The sequence below is a fragment of the Gadus macrocephalus genome, chromosome 13 (assembly GCF_031168955.1).
Source record: "Gadus macrocephalus chromosome 13, ASM3116895v1".
Classification (NCBI taxonomy): domain Eukaryota; kingdom Metazoa; phylum Chordata; class Actinopteri; order Gadiformes; family Gadidae; genus Gadus; species Gadus macrocephalus.
Window position 1 is genome coordinate 10,129,654 of NC_082394.1, and position 24,648 is coordinate 10,154,301.

General features: G+C 47.8%; 1 protein-coding gene across 6 annotated transcripts in view; it reads right to left on the minus strand.

Moving 5' to 3' along the window:
* Positions 1-231: 231 nt before the first annotated feature.
* cita (citron rho-interacting serine/threonine kinase a) overlaps positions 232-24,648 on the minus strand; it is a 41,476-nt gene continuing 17,059 nt past the window's right edge. Inside the window, exons 22-50 of one of the 6 annotated variants that reach the window (XM_060068859.1) lie at positions 23,679-23,853; positions 21,501-21,698; positions 21,109-21,162; positions 20,480-20,677; positions 19,861-20,054; positions 18,627-18,762; positions 18,266-18,370; positions 17,591-17,731; positions 17,153-17,260; positions 16,546-16,741; positions 15,702-15,863; positions 14,751-14,774; positions 14,121-14,258; positions 13,652-13,832; positions 13,075-13,166; positions 12,483-12,587; positions 12,069-12,238; positions 11,141-11,185; positions 9,865-9,945; positions 9,360-9,495; positions 8,399-8,538; positions 8,034-8,126; positions 7,663-7,771; positions 7,196-7,324; positions 6,901-6,981; positions 6,716-6,794; positions 6,364-6,546; positions 5,125-5,518; positions 232-2,443 (exon numbers count right to left, since the gene is read on the minus strand). In XM_060068859.1, coding sequence (XP_059924842.1) covers positions 2,420-2,443; positions 5,125-5,518; positions 6,364-6,546; positions 6,716-6,794; positions 6,901-6,981; positions 7,196-7,324; positions 7,663-7,771; positions 8,034-8,126; positions 8,399-8,538; positions 9,360-9,495; positions 9,865-9,945; positions 11,141-11,185; positions 12,069-12,238; positions 12,483-12,587; positions 13,075-13,166; positions 13,652-13,832; positions 14,121-14,258; positions 14,751-14,774; positions 15,702-15,863; positions 16,546-16,741; positions 17,153-17,260; positions 17,591-17,731; positions 18,266-18,370; positions 18,627-18,762; positions 19,861-20,054; positions 20,480-20,677; positions 21,109-21,162; positions 21,501-21,698; positions 23,679-23,853 — 3,871 coding nt within the window. In that variant the 3' untranslated portion in view covers positions 232-2,419. The other 5 variants (XM_060068860.1, XM_060068861.1, XM_060068862.1 and 2 more) reach the window with 5 other exon arrangements.

The window sequence follows — 24,648 nt, forward strand, 5'->3', positions numbered from 1 at the left end:
TAAGATGTGCAGGCCTACGGTAAGCTAGAAGAGAAAGCCATGCAATAAAAAAAATAAAAAATACGAAACAGATTCTCCACCTAAGCTCTATCTGCTGAAAGAGATTCTGCAATATGGATTGGAAAAAAATAAACAGGTTTAGCCCATCAGTCAAACCCAGACAAAGCCTGCAATGATATCCCCCCGCCCCCCCCCAACAAGTGTCCACAAGAAGCACAAGAGAACATACAATTGGGTATAATATTTTATATTCTGTGACAAAAACTCTACAATGGACGCTAATAAAACGTCCATCAGCAAACATCAACATCATATCGAGCTTTTTGTCATGGAGCGAAAAGAAAAGATAAAGACAAATCTAACTAAAGGGATGCCGAGTCTTGTGGGTGTCGCTGAGCCTCCTTGCAGGGTGACAACAGATACATTAGAATACTTAACAGATTTACATCCGTTTACACCCCCGTTTACACCCCCCCCCCCCCCCCCCCCCCAGCGACACCTAAGGGAACGGATAGCCCCCCTTCAAATACAGGAATGACGTCTTAACAGAATACCATTACAGCAGTTGTGCAATCTGTAGTGATGGGGTCGCCTTTGATCGGACACATGTTGACCACCGGTCGTCAGCCTTCCAGGCTTTGGTACATTCAAAATGTTCCCTTCTAGAAATGAAATGAAAAGTCGTGGGGTTGGGCGTACAAACACAGGGCATGGTTAAAGCAATGGCACCTCACGTTTTCATATTCAACAGGAAAAAATACAGATCAAATATATCATTTGATGATAATTTATAAGTGATTGGGTGGATCATTGTCATGGACACTACAGTATATATATATATACTAGGAATGATTGATTGATTGATTGATTGATTGATTGACATGGGTCAAAGATCTTTTTTAGGGAATTGGTCTGCGTTTAACAATTCATTGAATCAAATGAATTGTGCCTACATTAAAATAAAAATGGCATTACTTCAGCATGTGGCTAAGGTGCACAGGATAAACTGGAATCAAATAGAAGAGAATCGGGGTGTTCAATGCATGTCTTAAAGTCACTTCCCTTGATTAGCGTGCTTCTTAGTGATCAGAGAGAGTGTCGACACACCCTAGACGAGGCAAAAGCAGCTCTCTCCTTCACCTCAGATATACATACCCATGCCGTTTATCATTCAGTAAAAACAAATACTATGTTCATCTTCGACTTTTAACAACAATTTGGGCTATATACAATATCGAGGAGCATGGTACAGAAAGAAATGCTACTATGTTGTAAGCTTCACTCATGATTTTTTTGTTTTACCCCGTTCCCCTCCCTCATAGCTAGCATATATATTCGCCATTGACAGATGGAAGTGCATATTCAAGATAAAATCACTAACTTGATTCAAAGACATCGGAACATATATATTTAAAATAATATTAATTTTTGACATTCAAGAGGACACATAACAATCACTTTTTGTTTTCTTTAACAAAAATAGACACGGCCTCTCCGGCCTTGAAATTCCTTCTCAGTACGTATAAAATTAAGTCTGCCTATGTACAAACAAAGTAGAGCGCTCTGACGACTAAGAAAGGTCCTGTTCGACTGTAGCGGAGGGACGGTGCAGCCTTTTGCCAGGGCAGACATCTTCCAAGGATAGGGGGGGGGGGGGGGGGGGGTAGGGTAGGGGGGGGCATGAACAAGGCAGGGATTCTGTGACGCTTTTGCTCCAGCCGAGCCTTTCAACGTCTTCAAACCAAACAGCCGTCTTCAGGGGGAGACGGGGGTTTGGGATAGGTTGACTGTGATGCGTGTGCGAGCCGTGTCAGGGCCTGGCTGGAGCAAGAGCCTCACAGAGCTGCCGACACGACTGTCAGCTGTTTGTGGACGGGGAGAAGGATAGAAAACGCTCAAATCATACGAATCGCTTTCATTAGGGTCCACCTCTTGCATTTTAAAAGTGCCTAATGGTCTGATGAACCCATTGCATTTTGGCATTGTTTTTTTTCCTTGTATGTATTATTAAAATAGGGTTGCTACAGCTGTGCTTATTGGGAGTCCTTCATGACGTCTGCAGGGGGCGACCGAAGGGCGAGAGACCCGTTACGCCCTGTCAACCACCACCCAGCAGGTGAAGCTAGTGACATTATACAACCTGATTCCAATGACATCTGTGTTTTACCGCAGTCGTCTCGCTCTCTCGACGAGCAGCTTGTCCTGTGGGTGTCTCTCGCTCACTCGCTCTCTCCCTCTCAGATAAAACATTGTGTGGCAGTGTTTCATCATGCCGTCTGAGCCGTTGCCGGGGGTAACTGCGCTCCCGCCCTCGGCCTCCCCTCCCCCCACTTGCAGAGATCAAGAGCTGGGTGTAGGGCGGATGCGCTGAGTACGGTGGTGGTGGTGGTGGAGGTGGTGGTGTTGGTGCTGCAGACGCTCAGACGGACGACTGGTCCCACACCTGAGACACGCGTAGACACGAGCACATGGAGATGGAGAACATTTGGTTTGATCAACAGTTTTGCCACATATATATTTTGTAAGACGTGTGCACATCGAGACATCACACAAGCGATTAGTGGTAGTTTGGTTGGGGCTAAGATTCTTTAGGCTAGTGGTTCCCAACCTTTGACATTAGGTGTACCACTGAATTGTCATCAGGATCCATGGCGGATCTTCTCATGACAAACAATAATGGATGGTTAAATACACAGGCAGTGGTTGAGCAAATAGTGCCAGGGCACCCTCGACACAAAATGATTACTGCAAGAATTCCCCAGCCAGTAACAATGGAAAGATAAATTCAGCAACGCTGCTTATGTGTGCTTATTTAGCAAACACAAATGAACAGAAAACATAAATGGAAAACACTGTTATGGAAAGCATATGATGGAATGTACAAAGCTGCACTATTTTTTTAATAATAACAAGCCATGAAACTATAATTATGGGACAAGATTTATAATATATTTACTTTCAATGATCTAGATTATTTATTCTCTTTATGTAAATGTATCAATATCTCTAGAATAAAATCTCACGTACCACCTGGAGTACCACAGGTAGAAAACTACTGCATTAGGCAATTAGTTAGCATATACAGGTCAGGACCTTTATGAAAGCCTTTACCATTACGTATTTAAATGTCATCAAATATCTATAGCATTCAAGTGAGCAATCTCTCCCGTGAGCCCACATCAGGTTGAAAAACACTGTTTGAGTGTTTGTGCAATCAACAGCAGATTGATTACCTTCATGATCAACTTTATCTTTAAAAACATGTTATAATCATAATCATCATCATCATGCACTTATAAATAACATCATGATAATAATGATCATCACTATCTATCAGCATCATAATTATAAGCCAAGTATTATATTCATGACAGTATGCATCAACATCCAAACCCCATCATGATGACCATGATCAATAGTATGTATCAACATCCAAACCCATCATGATCAACAGCATGTATAAAAAACCAACCCCATTCTTTATAATCATAATCATTAGTATCAAACATCATAACCCCATCATGATAATCATGATCATCAGCATGTATCAAACATCATTACCAAAACATCATAACGCCATCATGAGAATCATAATCATCAGTATGCATCAAACATCATAACCCCATCATGAGAATCATGATCAGCATATATCACCCCCCCAGACCCTATCATGATAACCATGATCCTGAGTATGTATCAAACATTATAACCTGAACATCATAACTCCATCATGATAACCATGATCATCAGTCTGCATCAACATCATAACCCCATCATGATAATCCTAATCATCGGTATGTATCAACATCATAACCCCATCATGATCATTAGTATGTATCATCATAACCCCATCATGATAATCATGATCGTTAGTATGTATCAACATCCAAAACCATCATGATAATGATAATCATCAGTATGTATCACCCAGCCCCCATCATAATGATAATCATCAGTATGTATCACCACCCAGACCCCATCATGATGATGATAATCATCAGTATGTATCACCATCCAGACCCCATCATGATAATGATAATCATCACTATGTATCACCATCCAGTCCATCATGATAATCATCAGCATGTATCACCACCCAGCCCCAACATGATAATGATAATCATCAGTATGTATCACCATCCAGCCCCCATCATGATAATGATAATCATCAGTATGTATCACCATCCAGCCCCCTATCATGATGATGATAATCATCAGTATGTATCACCACCCAGACCCCATCATGATGATGATAATCATCAGTATGTATCACCATCCAGTCCATCATGATGATGATAATCATCAGTATGTATCACCACCCAGCCCCCATCATGATGACTATAATCATCAGTATGTATCACCACCCAGACCCCATCATGATGATGATAATCATCAGTATGTATCACCACCCAGACCCCATCATAATGATAATCATCACTATGTATCACCATCCAGTCCATCATGATAATCATCAGTATGTATCACCATCCAGTCCATCATGATAATCATCAGTATGTATCACCACCCAGACCCCATCATGATAATGATAATCATCAGTATGTATCACCATCCAGACCCCATCATGATAATGATAATCATCACTATGTATCACCATCCAGTCCATCATGATAATCATCAGCATGTATCACCACCAAGCCCCAACATGATAATGATAATCATCAGTATGTATCACCATCCAGCCCCCTATCATGATGATGATAATCATCAGTATGTATCACCACCCAGCCCCCATCATGATAATGATAATCATCAGTATGTATCACCATCCAGCCCCCTATCATGATGATGATAATCATCAGTATGTATCACCACCCAGCCCCCATCATGATAATGATAATCATCAGTATGTATCACCATCCAGCCCCCTATCATGATGATGATAATCATCAGTATGTATCACCACCCAGACCCCATCATGATGATGATAATCATCAGTATGTATCACCATCCAGTCCATCATGATGATGATAATCATCAGTATGTATCACCACCCAGACCCCATCATGATGATGATAATCATCAGTATGTATCACCACCCAGCCCCCATCATGATGATGATAATCATCAGTATGTATCACCGTCCAGCCCCCATTCCGGCGGTACCTTGTTGACGGGGTTGATGGGCGTGCGACCGGAGCCCGTGTGGAGCCGCTGACGCTCCTCGTAGCGGCCGGGGGACCTCTCCCGGCGGACGTCCATCATGCGGCCGGGCGAGCGCTCCATGCGGGGGTCTTGGGCCATGGCGCGGCCCGGGGAGCGGTCCAGGCGGGGGTCCTGTGCCATGGCGCGTCCGGGGGAGCCCACGATGCGGCCCTCCAGCATCCTGCCGGGGGACTTCTCCCTCTCCAGGGGCCGGTTGGGGGACTTGTCCCGGCGGAACTCGGTGCGCGCCTCGCGGTAGCGGTGGGGGGTCCCGGGGTCCCCGTGCACCACGGGGCTGGCCGCCAGCCGCTTGGAGATGTGCTCGTTGTAGGTGGGGGGTCCGCGCTTGTTGGGACTGCGGAGGGGGGGGGGGGTAGGAGACCGTGACACAGAGGCGGGCGGGAGGCATTGATTGGTCAAGGGGTGGATGGAGGGTGAGGGGGTCATGGCATGGAGCGAGGGGCTGTGGTGGTCGGGAGGTCTTTGAGGCGGTGTGGTGAGGGGAGCGGGGATGGTTTAAGGACAGTTAAGCGGGTCAGAGGTCGCACAGGTTGCTATCACAAGTTAAGTCCTTGACGAGTTGTAAGGGACAGTGTTGCATCAACGCAACGTTAAAAACAAAAGTTGTACAAAAATAAAAACATCACTTTTTCCCTGATACATTTGTTGACAAAGAGCAACCACAAAAGTGTACAAAAACAAGAATATCTTTATTTAACAAACATATTATTATTGATTCTACATACGGGACATGATTACGAATAATAGTTCAACTTTAACTTAAAAATCACTTCCTCAGTCTTTGTTACAGATAAAAAATAAACTCCTCCTCCTGTGAAGTGGGACAAAATTTAAGCGTTACAAGATCAGACCGCCTCAAGCGGCCACAACCGCAAGCCCACCACCTGTGACAACAACCTGTACCACCTCCGACAAACCCTAATCCATCTCACCACACCTGTGAGGAGTTAGCAAGGGGCTAGTGGCGTGGTCTGGCAATAAGAGTCCACCACAAGCCCAAGGAAACAAAAGCAAAACAAAGGAAACAATTAAATCATTTCTGCGGCTGCATTTCAGTGCCTTTACAAATCAAACCAAAAAATGAAAATGCTATGGAGGGAGATGTGCGCTTACAATAACATGGAAGTACCGCGAGGAGTCTAAGGGTTAACAGAGATAGCAGTTGCCGTTGTTGTCTACCTGCGACCGGAGCCGTTGCGCTGCAGGTCGCTGCCGGCCTCCTGGCTCTGGGTCAGGTTGCCCTTGCAGCAGATGACCCTCAGCTTGTTCTGGTAGGAGGAGGCCAGGTAGATGGCCCCCGACGAGATGGCCGGGCCCAGGTAGCGCGGGTTGGGGATGTCCAGGTGGGCGTACGAGTGGGGTCTGGAGGGTGGTAGGGAGAGAGGAGTGAGAGAGAGTGGGAGAGAGTGGGAATCAGATGAGCTGACCTGAAGCTGAAGGCAGCAGTCATAGCGCTTCTGTCTACACACGTATCGGGCTCTGTACTCGTCATCCCACGGCCTAGACACCATGCTACTGTAACTCTCCTCACCCGAGAGCAGCGTGCCCCTGGATCTCGATCACGTCCAGCGAGTTGAAGTAGGTCACAAACAGGTAGGGTTCTCTGTAGGCTGAGGTACGGAGAACAGGAATCAATAAGGTGCAGTGTTAAGGTAACGGAGTCTGACGCGTGTATGTGGAAGCAGGACCATGGCTCAGGAGCTCTGGGTAACCTACCGAAGGACAGGGGCAGACGACTCCATTTGATGTCGTCGTTTCTACTCCGGCGGCCGTAGGCGTCCACGAACACACCGAACTCTGCGTGACACAACATTACGTGACAAACGGTTCCAGGCCCCGTGTCTATTTAAAAGCACTGAACGCTAATCTTTAAAGAATGGGATGTATATGCGTGCATGCATGTGTGGGCGTTAAAAGCAAAATGCTTGCCGATTTTAACCCAATTCCTCGACACACGCAAACACACAGAGACACACGGACAGACACACAGAAAGACAGAGCAGGGCCTCACCGTGGAAGCAGAGCAGGTACTCGTCCTTCTGAGGGGCCTTGGTGACCTGGATGATGGAGATGGGGAAGCTGTGGGAGGAGGCCGAGAATACAGCGGAGGCCAGCGACACGTCGTTCTTGTCCAGGAACTCTGTTGAGGAACAAGGGGCCCGGCGGTAAGATGATGGGCCCCTGAGCTGGAGCTCCGGTGATGATCAATGTCCGACCTCTGCCTGTAGGTTTGTATCCTTCATATCCATTTATTTTCACTGGAAATCCCTTTCGAAAAAAGTACCTTACTTGGCTAAAATACTTGATAATAAGTAGTTAATCAAATACAAATGTACCCAGGTTGATTCGATTTCAATCCTTGTAGCATACTGAAATAATCAAACATATCTAGCTGAATATTAAAATGAGGAAAACTAATTGTAATATCGGTGTGCACTGATGTCTCCGTCCCTCAGGGGTGTGCTAGCGATGACGCACCTTCCAGCACATACTGCTTCATCTCTATCTCGTAGAACTTGTTGGTGCCGATGACGATGCTGTAGCCGGTGAAGTGGATGCAGCTGCAGGGTTCTGAGGTCTCGATCTCCTGGAGATGGAACAAACACACATGTGGTCAATTATTTAAATAGGAGCCATAAAAGTATCATCTCCTGTCGTCCTTTCATTGAGCTTCCTGTCAGAGGTTTGTTTACTGTTATGATCTGCGGCTTTGAGTTCAAAATGTAAAGCTCCTTTAAAAAAAGAAGGCATTTGCAACCATGTGGTAATCTCAAGCTACTAGTCAGCTACTAAAAAATGGGGTAAGAGTTAGAGTTCTTCCCCGTTCTCCAGGAACAGAAACCACTCACCTTTCGGATGCAGAACTTGTTGAGGCTCTCGTTGTGACGCAGGATGGTGATTTTATTGGGCATGGCGGCGCAAATACACATTCCGTTATCAATCTACAGGGGGGAGATGGATACCAATGATATGTCAGAAGAAAATAACGATCTGTTTGAAGGGATTCATGAAGTTAACAAGCTATTCCAAAGCTACAAACAAAAATTCCAGACATAAGTTATTATTAGATAGAGGTTAGGACTCCGGATATCGGGGATCAAACCCAGTATCTTTCGGCTGGAAGTCGAACCCCCCACTGGCCACCATGCTCACCTGCCCCGACAATGTCCCTACATGTCCGAGATGTACATGTTGGGGGTTGGGGTGAGCGTACCTTGCCAGAGGAGAAGAGGTGGCACCCCTTGACCGTCTCAAAGATGCAGGCGTTGAGGTCGGGCTGGGCTGGCAGGTGGGACTGGGACAGAGACTGCTTCACCCTCTTGATCTCCACCAGACACAGAGCCCTGTCCTCTCCTGGAGACGACCACCACGCAACATCAGACAACCACAATGTGCGTACCACCACCCGCGTTGCAATTTATTACACCGACACAGACTGCTCCCCGGCAGTGCACGGCGTCCTCAGAGCCCGTTTATCGGCGGCCTAAGAGGGCCGATTAAAACGCTGTAAATGGACGGGGAAGGAGAGCGAGAATCGACTAAAGCGGAAACACAGCGGAGGCATTAGTGAGTAGAGTGAGAGGTTACGCTGCAGCAACAATGCGTTATTCATAGGGAGAGAGGGTGGAGGGGGTACATCATCATCCCCCCGTTATATCGTAAAAGTAGCGCGGCGGAGCCGTGTCTGATGATTAGTAAAACATTTAAAGTTGGTAATCATTGACCCAGATCCGGCCTTCAGATCAGCCCACCCTCTGCTTCCCTAGTAATATGGCCACAGAATGCCAAGTTAGACTGCCCAGCCACACAGGGGGCCTGGGTCGGGATATTGGTGCAAGAGAGAAAGGCTAAATATAACTGCAGAGGAATAAACCTGAATGTATATAAAGAAATAACCTGTAGCGTGATGAAGGTCTCTAGAAAGTATTGTGATGATAATGACCAACTGTAGCAGAGTGAATAAATGAGTCTGTACTGATCATTTATATACAACTGTAATAAGGCCATGAGTAATATAATTAATAATATAGAACAAAACACAATGCACTGTTCATTTAAACACAACTGAAGAGACATTCGTAAATGAATGTGGAGTGCATGTGAATGAATGTACTGATGTGTTACGGACCTGTAAACCTAAGGTAAAAAACCTAAAGTCTGACAGTGAAACCCACCTGTGATCATCAGCAGCTTGTCCAACTCCTTCAGGATCTGGATCTGGAAGACGGAGGCCAGGCCGGGGATGTGCGTCAGAGAGTTCTTGATCACGTTCAGAGCATACAGACCCTCCTCAGACCCAACCAGCACGATCTGGAGAGAGGGAGAGAGAAAGGACGGCTCGTCAGGGTTGGGGCACTGACTCATACTGCAGTCCCTAGGATTTGTTTTGTCAAGCACATGCAGTAGACAGGGTGTGGCTACTCTGTACAAGCTTCTAGCAGTAGTGACTAGTGCATTAATAATTTAGATAACTTAATGTCATACCAAACTTAATTTCTATAACATAAGTGTCTTCCGCTGTCTATAATCACCAACATCATAGTGATCCACATTGGTCGATTCTGGAGGAGTCAACAGATCGCATCATGCCACGCACTGTAAGTTACCTCCTGATGAGCGTTAGCTAACTGGGGTAAAACAACCCTACCATGTCCATGCTACAGTGTGAGCTCCTAGTACCTGGTCGGTGAGTGGCAGAGTGCAGTTGATGTCCAGACGGTCATCGCCCTCCAACTTAAGAAGAGAGTTGCCCAGTAGTTTCTACCAGGACCGAAGGAGAGGGAGAGAGAGAGAGAGGGGGGAGGGGGCGGGGGAGAGTCACAGAGTCAGCCATCTTTAACCCTTGACCCTGTTCTAGGACTCTCTGAAGCTATGCTCCTCTGGTTATGCACAATATTAATCATATCATTGATATTTAGGACATGTAAATAATCCATGCATACATTTTACTTCCATAAAACCTTCCGTTGCTCTCAGCAGTACATGTCTTCTTCAAGATACAGGTTAGTTCAGCTAGAGAATGATGAATACGTAGTACAAAATAAAAGCGCAAAAATATAAAAAAATAAACAGACACATTCCAGTGAAAATACAATTCCCACACAGAAGCACAGCCTATGAGAGGGTATGGAAGGACCACCTTACTTTCAGCGATGAAAACAGAGCAAAACATCAAGAGCAAAACCCACAGAGGAGGAAGAAGAGGAGGAGGAAGGTGTGGGAGACAGTGGGTCTTGTGCTTTAGTTAAAAAGGACAACACCATTCTGGGTGATCACACCATATCAGTCTCCCCTGGCTTCACTAAAACATAAATTACCAACATCATTTGTCAAAGTTACTACAGATACTACCAAACAGCATTCACAATACTGCCATGAAGGCAAACAACAACATAGCACTCCAGCCTTTGTGATGAGAGTACTTAGGGCGTACTCATGATCCTCGACTGACTCACGCACACCCATCCCAGAAGACAGAAGTGCTCCACTGGCATTGATTACATTCGTGGCAGTCGTCGAAAGCTTAATGTTAGTCTGCAGAATCTGCACAAGGGCGTCCTTCTGACAAAGTACAGATGTTTAATTAAGCCAGGAGAAACGTTGACGATGGTCGGATCCCACAGACCTCTATTGTCCTTTAAAAAGGGAGGGGGGGGGGGGGGAATGGAAGCAGTGCATGGCCAGTGAGAGAATCATGCATGACATAGCATATGACAGCAGGGAGGCCAATGTTCCAGTTCCAGTTCACATCCATGCACCGTGGAGTGAACTGTATGTGTTTTTACACATGTCAACATGTTATAAAAGGGGCAGCAGTGGACTCATTGCGGAGCCCTGGTACAGGGTCAGGATGTACATACACAGTAGTGGTATGTGTTGAAGCGGGGCAGAGCTACTGCATGCTGGGTCGGGGGGGACCTTAGCCCAAGCGCTCGTGCAGCCAGCGTTACTGTACCTGGACCAGCGAGGACAGGCTCTTCTGTCGTTTAGCAACACCCGCCTACAGTATGATCCACGCAACCCCGCATGGACGGAGACACACACACACAGGGGGGGGGGGGGGGGGGGGGGGGGGGGCGATGACGTCAGAGACGAGGATGGCGAGTAGAACAGGGATGTAAAGGATGAGATGACGAGAGAGTGAATGAGACAGGAGAGAAAGAGAAAAGCAGTGGGGAGGAAACAGTAGTGAAGGCTGGCTGGCTGTTGCTTTCAAAACCAAGCGGCAGCGCCGACCCCCTGTTTGTGAAGCCCTGGCGTTAGCGCCAACTTGTAGTTGCTCTAACCGCCCATAGGTGGCTCGCGAGGGTTGGATATAGTGAGAACCACCACTGATCTCGGTAAATGAGAATCATTTCCTTTTCTTTAGTCTGCTGCCCCAGAGTGGCTAGTTCATCTCTATATTATGCATTCTAAGAGGTGCCGTATTATTCATTCAAATGTAATTAAGGATTGAAAATGACAGATTAACTACTACAAAGACTACTGGGAGGCGGACGTTCCATTCCTGCCTTCTTTGTGCCATAATCGTTTCCGTTGCTGGTTTTCAAAGATCTCACGCAATGTCGGCGCCAATAGCACACGATCGAGAGCTTCACAACGACCCTGTGTGAACCGATAAGAGACGTCGACGCCTCGTCCGCGTGATCTCACATGTTTGTTTCGAACGTGGTGGCATGGCCCAGCGACCACGCTATAACTCAATCGTGGTACCCACAAAAATGACTCGAGCGCCGAGTTCAAATCCATTTACCTTGGGGGTTCAAGACGAATGTTGGGTATAAAATGCAGGGGGCTGCCCATCGTGCCTGTGAAACAACCGTGCAACGCATCGCCTCGAACACACACACACACACACACACACACACACACAAGGTACTTACAGCCTCAGTCTCCCCTTTGTCCTTGGAGGCGTGGCTACTGACCACCACAGACTCCAGCACCGCCACCCAACGCTGCTTGTCTGGGAAACTGGGAGCCATGAAGTAGAGGGTCTGACCGGGCCAACAGGTGGTGTGAGGGTGGGACTCCAGCTTCAGTATGTAGGGGATGTCTGCATGTACACACAAACACACACACACACACACACACACACACACACACACACACACAGCCTTAGTTCCATTGCAGAGCTCATCAGTCAACACTGCTCACTGTGGGATAACAAGCCTTATGGAAGTCATTTACAGTCGGTGGAGGAAGGAGATTGAAGGGTTCCCCCCCCCCCCCCCCCCCCCCCAGACAGACAGCAGAAGGCAGTACAGCAGCATGAGGGGCGGGAGAGATGGACGCGCTACCTGATTTGGCGGTGTTGATGAGCTCCGAGGCGCCCACGGCACCGTGCACGCTCACCTCCCCGTCAGGCAGACACAGCTCAAACTCCTCCTCCGCCTTGGCACAGTCTGGGGTGAGCACACACACACAAACACACAAAGTTGTCTCACTCCCTGCTGTCTTAGTCCATGACTAAATTGGAAAATTCAAGTCATCCGTTTCTCCCCCACTACTGTTTTTTGTGAGGCAAGCAAGAAAAATAAAACCTCATTATTCATTTTGACTTTCATGCTGATGAGAACGGAAATGGTCTAATTGACACACTTTGTGTGACAAATTCTTGCACCATCTGTGACAGCCCTTTAAATCCGTCTGCTGTTCTCAGCATTCAGTTAGCACACACGCAGCCGTGTGTTCATCCTGCCAAGTCGGATCTACACTTAGATCCCTACATATGTGGAACTGACCAAGAGACTAGTGTTGTGCCCTATAGTCTACTGGGCTTCACGTAGCCCAGAGCCGTTAGCTTAGTTCAGTATTTTTTGATATAATTGGTACAGTACCTATGGAGACATGAGAGAGAGAACTGCTGAAGACAAGTGGATAAGTACTGACCCTCTCTGGGTTCGCCATCAAACACGGACACCTTGGTACCATCCAGCACCACATACTTGCTCTCCCATCCCTGCTGCCCGCGTTTCCCGTTCCTGTACACAAGACCCAAACGATGCACACACGTGTTCATACTGTAATAATACACTATAATAACAGCAATTTAGCCATTGGTCGCACAGAGCCAGGCCTTTCCATATGGAAGGGACACAGCGTTGAATTACTGTGTCAAGAACCACCTTCTTGACCTGAGGAAGAGGTCTTGATTGACATGCAAGCATGAACAGTGACTGACTGACGAAATGAAAAGGAAATAGAACTCTACTTAGAATCTGATTCACACCAATTGCTCAGAGGTCTATACCGCAGGGAACTGAATAAACTCATGGATGTTAATATATGTCAACAATGTATGTGAAGGACAATGCCGACAGCCAATGAGAATCGTGTCCTGAGTTTCCTCAAGGGCTTAACTTGCTCCGCTTCGCCATGTCGCGCATCAGGAACTGTCACAGGGCGAGGCGGAGCATATCAACGGAAGGGGGGGGGGGCAGAAGGTGGGTGTGGTGAAGACCGGTACCTGGGCTGCTTCATCCAGCCCTCCAGGCGGACGTGCCCGCTGGCCTCCTTCACCTGCAGGGCGGGGGAGTTGGCCTTGTCCCGGCACAGGGCCTCTGAGAAGTGGGTGGCGTATTCGGCGGGCAGGCCGCAGGTGGCCGGCAGGCACGGGGAGCACTTGGGGTGGCACAGCGTGTGGCACTCTGCGGAGACGGGTAAACGGGGGGCCTTCGTTCAGACTCCGTGTCAAAGTGGCCCCAGAGGGAGATCCATTTCGGTTTCCTTTCATGTGTAATTAATGTTTGCTAAATTACACTTTATAAAAAAGAGGCATCATTCTCCATCATCATCACAGTCCTCTACATCAGTGATGAGGCGTGGGTGGAACCGGCAATGCGGCGCTCCAGGGATAAGTGCCACTAAAAGCGTTATGCATTTATATGGTTCTAATATCTTTAAGGGTTTCCCGCGGGGGGGGAAGAGATCCAGACCTAGGCACGTGGCGGCCTGCCGTCCAAAGTGCACCGTGTCCAGGCACACGGTGCACTTGGCCGCCCTCATGTTGAGGCCCACGGTGAAGCGGTGGGGGATGTTGTGGTGCATCCTCTCCTTCACGCGCCGGCCAAACTCTGCAACACCCGCACACGCACACATACACATGCGCGCAGATACAGACACAGACACACATACACAGGCACACGGACAGACACACAGAGACACACACACAAACTTGCTTAGCCTTAGTTCCATTGCAAGGGGAAAGGAATCGAGAATTATTCAAGGAATAAATATTTATACAAGTCTGGAGTGTGCCTTTTATGCATACAGTATGAGATGGCCCATTTCATGCACCATGACTTGAACATAATAAAAGTATGACAAGCATTAGACACACCAATATGGTTTTGGTTCTCGATGTGATGTGTAATAAATGAGATTATGTTCATGACATCCACAACTTATTACAATGGTAAATATGAATAAATAAAATGAGGGACTTTGAAATTTGTCCATGAAAGCATCTCTAGTGCACTGGGGGATGCAGAGAGAGAGAGCGAGCGAGCGAGAGAGAGAGCGAGCGAGCGCATAACGAGCGAGCAGACAGAAACCTGATCACTTACTCTCAAAGGTGACCCTCCTCTTTTCTGTGGGAAGCGAGTGGGGAAGAGAAAGAGAAGGAGAGTGGCTTCTGAATTGATTCAGGTGAGGAGGAGAAGGAGGAGGACACTCTAATGCAAATCATAGCACAGACAAACTAGAACAAGTGGGACAGCCTCACCTCCTGACATCGGCAGGCTAATGGGAACGGATTGACCTTACATTGGGGGGGAACTGGCTACAAGGTGGATGGGACAGCAAGGATCTCGAATTAGCCGTTATGTGTCTGGGAGGATGGCATGACTTTGATACACCTGGCATAACAATTCAGCCTGTCTAGGATGACACAAATAAAAGTCTAAACTTTAAGTTGTGTTCCCTAAGCTACTCTGCCGTTCAGCGGTTTCTTTCAGAAACGGGGGCATGTAGCCTATGTTATAAAGGTACTCCTTGATTGTGCACAACCTCTGCATATGCTAAATAAAAGGACTTGATACATGTTCCACTAACCAAGTAATCGTCCATTATCTGCTAATAATAAGCTGTTCCTAGTGTGGGCAACACCGACAAAAACGTTTCAGTGTACACAGGGCTTCAATGCATGTGGAGCAGGGGCAGCTAAATCCAATCCACCACGTTATCCCAGGAGAGCCGTGTGAACGCCGGGTGTGGCGGCCTGCTCTCCGTCTGCCTGGGCGATCCACCGGCACGGCGGGCCCAGGACAGCGGGCCCAGGACGGCGGTCCCAGGACAGCGGGCCCAGGACGGCGGGCCCAGGACGGCGGGCCCAGGACGGCGGGCCCAGGACGGCGGTCCCAGGACAGCGGGCCCAGGACAGCGGGCCCAGGACAGCGGTCCCAGGACGGCGGGCCCAGGACGGCGGGCCCAGGACGGCGGGCCCAGGACGGCGGGCCCAGGACGGCGGGCCCAGGACGGCGGGCCTGATTGAGGGGCCGTCTGCACGGTGGACTCACCCTCAGGCGTGGCCGTCTCCTTGCAGCGCGTGGAGGGGTTGAGCAGGCCGCTGGGGTTGGGCTGGTGCTCGGGTGACTTGACGATGGCCGACATGAGGATCTGCTGCCGGGCCTGGGCCGGGGTGGAGGGGCCCGCGTGCTCCTGGGCCTTGAAGTGGGCTGCTGCACCGGCGACGTCCACCGAGGGAGAAAGGAGGACGTCACAACAATTCAGTTACCGTTTCATCACCGGGCGGACCTGGCAGATGGTCAAATCCATTCCACAAAGGCGTCACAGGTTTCACCCAGAACATTGACCTTGGTCTACAGACTGATATAGTAGTGTTCAGCCTTATTCGACTTGGCTTCAAACAGGACATTGACCTTGGTCTACATACTACTACAGTAGTGTTCAGCCTTATCCCACCGTGCTTCACCCAGAACATTGACCATGGTCTACAGATCGCTACAGCAGTGTTCAGCCTTATTGCTCCGGGCTTCCCCCAGGACATTGACCATGGTCTGCAGACTGCTACAGTAGTGTTCAGCCTTATCCCACCAGGCTTCCCCCAGGACATTGACCATGGTCTACAGACTGCTACAGTAGTGTTCAGCCTTATCCCACCAGGCTTCCCCCAGGACATTGACCATGGTCTACAGACTGCTACAGTAGTGTTCAGCCTTATCCCACCAGGCTTCCCCCAGGACATTGACCATGGTCTGCAGACTGCTACAGTAGTGTTCAGCCTTATCCCACCAGGCTTCCCCCAGGACATTGACCATGGTCTGCAGATCGCTACAGTAGAGTTCAGCCTTTTCCCACCATGCTTCCCCCAGGACATTGCCCTCCTCCCGGGATGCCTACCCTCCTCCCTGAGGGAGCGCAGCTCGATCCTCATCTTCTGCAGGGTCTCCTCCAGGTCCGAGCAGCGGGAGCGCTCCTTCTCCAGGGCCAGCTTCATGTCCCCGTACTGCAGGGGCATGGGGGGCGGCGGGGGCAGCGGCATCAGGGCCCCGTTGGTGGTGGTGCCCACGTCCTCCCGGCGCCTCCCGAATATACCCTGTGGAGAGGCATTTGAAACCACGTTGGAGGGACTCAGAGAGGTCTGCTCCGCTAGAGGTAGGCTGAGGGGGAGTTGGACAAAGAGCCTGAATCGACTTGAGGAGGAGAGGTGGACTAGAGGCTGTTGATCCCCAAACATACTGATTCATGCTTCTAAAAATATATATACTGTGTATATATATATATATAATATATACACACACACACACACACACACACACACACACACACACACACACACACACACACACACACACACACACACACACACACACACACACACACACACACACAGAGCTGTGTGGAAAAACCGTTTAAGATAATATATACAACATCATTTCAGTACGTCTATACACCATTTCTTTTTGGAAGGCTTAAGGTTGCTTCTAAGAGTTGTGTGTCCCCAGACCTTTTTCTTCTTTGTTGGCTGGTCCATTTTGGCCTGGAGGAAGTCAATGAGTTTGGTTTGCTGGGAGATAGTCCCTTCCATCTTCACCTTCTCATGGGAGTACACGGCCTGAGCACAGAGACACACAACCAGTCCACATTATTGAACACAAAGTTCCCTTTAACAGAGATCCCCACAGGAACGCTGCACACCCGGGTTCCTGGATCTGTTTATTGCCAATATCCGTCAATGCCGTGTCATATCTACCCGTTTTTCTGGGCTACTGCAAAATAATTGCAATCCTATCTAGTATCGAAGACATATTTTTGTTGGCTTTTGAGCATTTTATGAACACCAAAGTATAAAAAGACAGGAACGTGGGTTGAAGAGGAAGAACGAACATGCAGCCCAAGACATCAGGTCTGAAGCCGGACTCCATGACCCCGGAGCTCCCCTCACCTGGATGTTCTCCAGCTGGTACTCCAGGTCCGTCCTCTCCGTCTTCAGCATGTCTGTCTGGTCCAGGGCGTCCTGCAGGCCCTGCGTGAGGCGGAAGATGTGGCTCTTCTGGAGGTCCATCTGCTGCTGCAGCTTCCCCTGCTGTAGTCACACCCGCACACACACACACACACACACACACACACACACACACACACACACACACGTTAGTTTACTGCTAGTGTTGGTCTTGTATTTTTGTCTGAGTATTTACTATGAAGTACCACGATGACCACAGTCTACCTGTAGGTGTCCCTGAGCAAGAGGCCCAACCTCCTCTATCATGACATTAATTAAAAACCACTTTCAAAAATGAAAGTTCAACGTCTTAAGTTGTGAAATAAAACTAAATTAAGAAAATTCTAAAAAGTATAAGCAGGGAATTGGAACACATAAAATACTCGAAGTTCTGAACATGCTTATCCGTCGATAAGAGGTGTCAGCACAGTGAAAAGTGGCTGGTATCCATGCTTCTGTGAATATAATGTGTGTGTGTGTGTGTGTGTGTGTGTGTGTGTGTGTGTGTGTGTGTGTGTGTGTGTGTGTGTGTGTGTGTGTGTGTGTGTGTGTGTGTGTGTGTGTGTGTGTGTGTGTGTGTGTGTGTGTGTGTGCGTGTGTAGATATTTCAGTCTCTACCTCCTCCATCAGCCTCTGTTTGAGCTCTCGCTCCGTCTCCAGCTTCTGCTGCAGACTGCGGGCGTTCATCTCCAACATGGCGTGCTTCTTCTCCAGATCGTTGAGCTGTGCACACACACACACACACGATGATGAAGACGCAGAAAATCAACCCACCCGGCTAGGCTCTAAAGTCTTCTTTGTTTAAAAATGAATTTTCTTCTTATTTATGAGTACGGCGTAAACTACAATGATTCCCCATCAGTCAAAAATGAATGAACCCTTCTGATAAAAGCGATGAATATAATTGAAGAGAAGGGAAGAGAGGTAGAGCCGTACATTATTGTTAAGGAGTTGACCTACAGCCAGACGGGTCCCTCACCGTATCAGACAGACTCTCGGCCTTGAGTCTCTGCTCCTTCAGGGCCTGCTGCAGCGCCACGATCTCAGCCTTGTGCTCCTTCACCGCCAACTCTATGGCCTGGCGGGACTCGGTGCTGCGCTGGTCGGCGCGCAACCTGCACAGGACAGGAGACTTTGCTGTGAGATAAAGCCCCACCTGTGTGACTTACCATCCCCAGCAGCACCTCTGAGCAGTTGGCTCTTTTTGATGCGTTTCCCTAATCGACACACACAAAGCAAGAGCCCGAAGGGGGTTTGTGAGCACTGTTTGCTACCGAAGAGTGCGGTGTTAGATGGCTTTCATCGTTTTTACGATGATTTTATTGATTTGCAGTTCATACACCCTTTCAGATTTGAAGTGTAAAGGCGTCTTGATGTGGTGCCTACGTTTAGTTGGAACTTATAGGCTACTCATTCATCCAAACCAAATTTGGTACCAATATGTTTATTTAAATTTATTTGATTATATATAATACAAAATGTATATACGTATAAATACACATATTTTAAATTGATTCATTATCAAGTATGACAGTTGGTAACTTTCAGGTACAGTCAATCTGTTTTTCGTGATCCAAGCTAACCGTTTATCTCAGCAGTGCTGAATCCGTACACAATACTTATATTTTGAAATAGACGACCCGTCCACATATGAACAAAAGGGATGGATAAAGAAAATCAATAGAGGTTGCTAAGCAATCGCGTTCCCACAATAAACTACAATAAAAGGAAGGGGAAGCTTGCCCACGGCACCAAAATGTGCCTGGTTCGGCCCTCGGAGTGTTGCTTTTCTGACAACAAAAGTATCCTGCACACGCATGAGTCATGCCCGGGCTCACGGCTCACGTATGCCACAGGTGGCCAATAAATATCTATTTCACAAACGATCGCCATGTTTTGGTTTGAGATTTATTATTTTCCCCCCTCCAGACGCTCGCAAAAAATACTAAAGACCCAGCCAAATTGTAATCTAGTCTTGTTAAGGCCTTCAATTTACATGCCTTCATTTGGGAGAATTACTACTTTTAATACCCGCTTGGCTCCCATGGGTACGAGCTCTCCTCAGCCTGTACAGTTTTTTAAGATGCATCTTAAGTCATATGTCGAGTCTACTTCTCAAAGCCATTGTGTGGAGCCTACGCTGAGATCCCCTAGTCTGTCTGAGTGATCCCCAGAGGGTTGCTCCTCTGAAGAGGGGGGGGGGGGGGGTTGACCTGTTCTGCTTCTCGTTGTCCAGCAGCCTCTGCATGTCCCGGGTGCGTCTCTCCGCCTGGCTCTTCTCATCCTCCAGCGCGCCCCTCCAGGCCTCCCACTGCCTCTCCTTCTCCAGGAGCTCGTCGTTCAGAGACTCCAGCTCCACCACCTGCTCCTCCAGCATGCTGCACGTCGTCTTCAACGTCTCAATATTCTGAGGAGGGGAGAGGGGAGGGAGGGAGAGGGACATCACACACAGGATGAAGCCCTTTGTGTTTAGACGACGTGACGGCTTTGAGGCACCGGTTCTAACAAATAGCTGTATTTATACGTTGTGCCCAATATCATCATGCCTTTTATATTTAATGAATTAGTTTTTCCTTGAAAAATGTGGCGGTAGTTGTTAATAATTGTACCCTATGGCTTTCATGTAAACGTCTGCCTACCCATATCGGCCAGTACAGACATGGAAAACAGGTTCCGCATCAGACAAAACGGTATTGCCCGTAGGTTATGATCTAGTCAATATCTAGCATATTTTTAAGTGGTTCCCATCATTAGTCATCTATGTGGCTGTTGTCTGCGAGGAGTCCCCTCTGGGTTTTGGGACTGGAGAGGACACGTGCGTCTGAAGAGTACCTGCTTCTGGTTGTTGAGGTGCATCTCGCGGTCGGCCACCTCTCTGCGGAGGCGGTCCACCTCCTGGCTGAGCTGCAGGCGGTCCTCGCTCTCGTCCGACGCTTCGTCCAGCTGCTTGGACAGGTAGAAGTTCTGGCGGTTGAGCTCGGCGTTCTCCTGGCTCAGCTGGGTCAGCTGCTCCTCCAGGTCCGTGATCACCTGAGGATTGTGGGTAGTATGCTGTATAAAGGCCCTTTCTAAAGAAGGTTGAAAGGGATTGTGGGTAAACACTGCCGAGTATGTCAGTTGCTGTTAAAGTGGCCATTAAGAAATGATACTGCATCGAATTCATTCATTGTTGACTGAAATCTTTTACGGTCAGACGCAGACCGAGGGGTCAGGGATCCGTGTATCCCTGAATATTAATCTTCTGCTCATGATCCCAGGAAATGCTGAACGTCAGATGAGCAGTTCTAATCTGTGACATTCTCCGTGTGATTCATCCGCGTTTGTAGCATACACAGACATGAGATAGGGACACCGTTGAGAACAGAGGGCAGGAAGAACCAAAGTATTTTCCTATCAATTTCAGATCTTTCTTACGCATAGGCAGAGTGTAGGTAGAAAAATACATCTTTGGCCGAACTTACTGAGCAGCTGTCTCTCAGGGCATCAAATTTGCGCTGAATTTCATCTCTGTGAGACTGTGGAGGGATAAAAACAAGGCTTAGAACAGATGTCTCCCTTACATCCACGCCTCAGAGACGAACGTCCTGCATCCACACACACAAAGACAAGCATAATGACCATCTACTGTGAAAAATAAATCACAGGAAGGAATCACAAGTACACACACAACCACACAGACACAGACCCACACACCCCCCCCCCAACCCCACACACACCCTGATGAACCATGTTGTCAAGTTAACAAAACACCGTCTTGGAGGTGGACAGAGATACTGTGCATAGCGGGAGAGCCCCAGATGTTTCGCCAGATGTGCCTGGGGGGGGGGGGGGGGGGGGGCGTCTGGAGGCTCACCCTGAGCGCGGTGATCTCCTCTTCAGCCTCTGCGGTGGTCTCCTCCAGCTCCGTCTTGGCCTGGGACAGCTGGCTCTCCAGGGCGTGGCGGGCCGCCTGCAGGCCGCTGATCTGGGACTCGCGCTCCTGCAGCGACAGGGTCAGCTCCGACACCTGCCGCTTGATCTCCAGCTTCTGCTCCTCGTGCTCCAGCCCCATCTGTCAAGAGGCAGGGGTCAGCCACCACGCCCCATGTACTTGGCATACACTCGACAGGTCGACAAGACCCGCGGGGAGGTGGGCTTTAGGTGGGACATGGACCTTAGGGCCGGGAACCGGCAGGGATCTCACCATGCAATATTTTAAAGATTTTTGAGTGCCGAAGATAAATGTATTGCGATTCTGTGAATGTTAATATTCTGTAAGAATTGCGACGTTTTTTGCAAAAAATAATATTTTATGTGGTTTAATGTATGGTCTTAACGTTGGGGTTCAGGTTTCACAGATCCATCAGTGTCTGCCATCGTTTTTCATATAAACCCTGCTTCTAAAGGCACATACATGATAGCACCCTCTGTGTCATGGTACCATTCATATGTTTCCACAAAGATTTCATTGCCGTTTCGGGCTTCCCAATTGTTTTCTTTAAAACCGTTTTCTTTGGCTCAACCAGACATGGAAGTATTGCGGGACCAAAATATCTTAAGTAGGAGACAGATTAATTGATTTGCCCCCACCCCTAATAGACAAAACCAAGCAGTTTGCACTATTTCTTATTCTATGATTGTTTTACATTATCTTTATCTTTCTTTCTATTTTCCTCCTACTCGTTCACTTATGCGCATACGAGGAACAAAGTTCAAACTTGAATATGCGATGGAATCTTTTTACTGGATTATAGTATGACTTTATATCTCTTTGCTGTTGTTCAGTGTAGTAAGGTAGGTTTGCTTACAGAATTTCTAAAAGCAATACGATTTGAAAGGTGATACTTTAGACAAAAGATTAACAGCTGAACTAATTGAAAGTAAATGTTGTGGTTCCCTTTTACTCCTTTTAAACCTTCTGATTGTGAAGGAGTGAGTGGGAAGTACGTGTGTGTGTGTTTGCATGTAGAGAGCAGGGCAGCAATTAGTGGCAATTTGTTGCATGAGCTCTCAGCAGGGTTGAGTGTATGTGCTGGTGATGTGTCCCCCGGCCAGCAAACTGTCCATTAGCGCAGAGACTAAAGAGGGGCTACACAGCTTCCATAAAGCGTGAGGCAATGGGGTTAATCAAATGATCAAGCATGTCATCAAAATACACTTCTTTCACAGGTTTTTCTTTTGATAGCAATGGCTGCTGTGGTGATGAAGTTCAAAGCATTGGACATCAATTATTCCCTTTTCAGCGGATGGCCGTTACTCCGCATTCATCAAAGTCTCCCATACTCCCAAGATCAACTTTCATTATAATTTTCTCTGTCAGAATTTGACGTTCACAAAAAAAACAGAATCTTCAATTGAAACTTGTTCCCTTGAGCATTTTCTTTACATGTCAAAGCCGATATGCTATTTGTCAACTGACGCAATAGATGGAACTGACAAATCATACTTTAGGATCTTTTATCTCCATAGTGAACCACAAAGCGCAAAAAATAAATAAATAATAATAATAATTTGGGTTTCGTTACAAACAGGATTTTGAGTTTGATCTTAAAAAGGTATATGATAAAAGTGGAAATGTGGGTGCCGTCCCCCGACCAGCTTCCTCTTCCCCTCAGGAGGTGCAGCCGCTGGAGGTGAGTTGGCTGGCTGAGGCTTCAGAGCCGTCTATTGATGACTTCTTGAATGCAAGAATACCATTCATCGTCGAGTTCTGCTACTTGGGATGAATAAAGTGGTGTTTTGACAGAAAATCCCATTTCTCCCCCCATGATTACACCACGGATGGTCGGTATTCATCATAAAACTATTATTCATCATTATTATATATTCATATCGAGCAATTTTTCTGTTTTTTTTAAAGATGATTTATTTAACTGCCAGCCAACTTAATAAAAATAACTTAATTAAAACCTTTACGATTTCCATTCTGCCCGACAAACTTTGCCCAAGATGAGGCAATGACGCGGTCACCTCCCTCAGGACCTACTCCATAGTGACGTCACGGCGGTGGACTGAACCTCAAGCCCTCGGGTGCCCGCCCCGTCTCCCCTACCTCGCGGAGCCTGGTCTCGAGCTCCACCAGACGGCTGCGTTTGGTCTGCTCCTGCTGGCTCATCTTGTCCAGGTGCTCCTCCAGCTTGGCGTTCTGGGCCTCCAGCTTCCCCGCCTGGGACTCCAGGTAGAACTTCTGCTGCCGCAGCTCCGAGATCATCTCCTCCTGGGCTTTCCTGAGGGGGTAACACACACACAGACACAGACACACACACACACACACACATAAACACACAGAGTAAAAATATGAGCGTAAAATCTTACACATGAATCTCTACATTTCAAGCAGTTGATTGAGATTGTTGCGAATATTTTTTGGTAATATTCAATTCGTAATAACTTTTAATGAAAATAAAACTTTCAAACAAGAAAGTACATAATAAGGGGATGGCCTAGACACCAAGATCCACCATAAATAATTCTATGCTTGCATGACAAGAATGAAATCACGTTTTCACATTGAGAATGGTGGAGGGTCTTCTTGCACCCCACCACAGCAAGCCACCTACAGGCCGTTAGAGGAACTAAATGCTAGTCGCTCCGGCCAGGGATTCGCAAACTGGCAGTCATGGCTGCTACCTGACCAGAACAAACATAAATATAGAAACTTATCCATGTGCGTATTAGGGAAAATGCGTTAATTGAACCGAGGGGTGACTCATTTGCAAACCATCGCCAGTTATCGTCCAGCCGATGGAGGCACCAAAACAAACTGAGCCGCCCGTTCATTAACACGACAAATCAATCAGCAGAACGTAATCCCTCTTCTTTAAACCGGAGCCTCTATCCTGTTGCCTAGGAGATGGTGACTTGAGATGACTTAAGATGAAGGAAAAAGTATGCGGGCTCCCTTTACAGACAGACACACACACACACACACACAGACGATCAACCACAGAACACCCCCAGGCAAACACTAACGAACGAACGTGTCAGATGCGGCGGTGGGGAGGCAGCATGTCTGTGGGGGG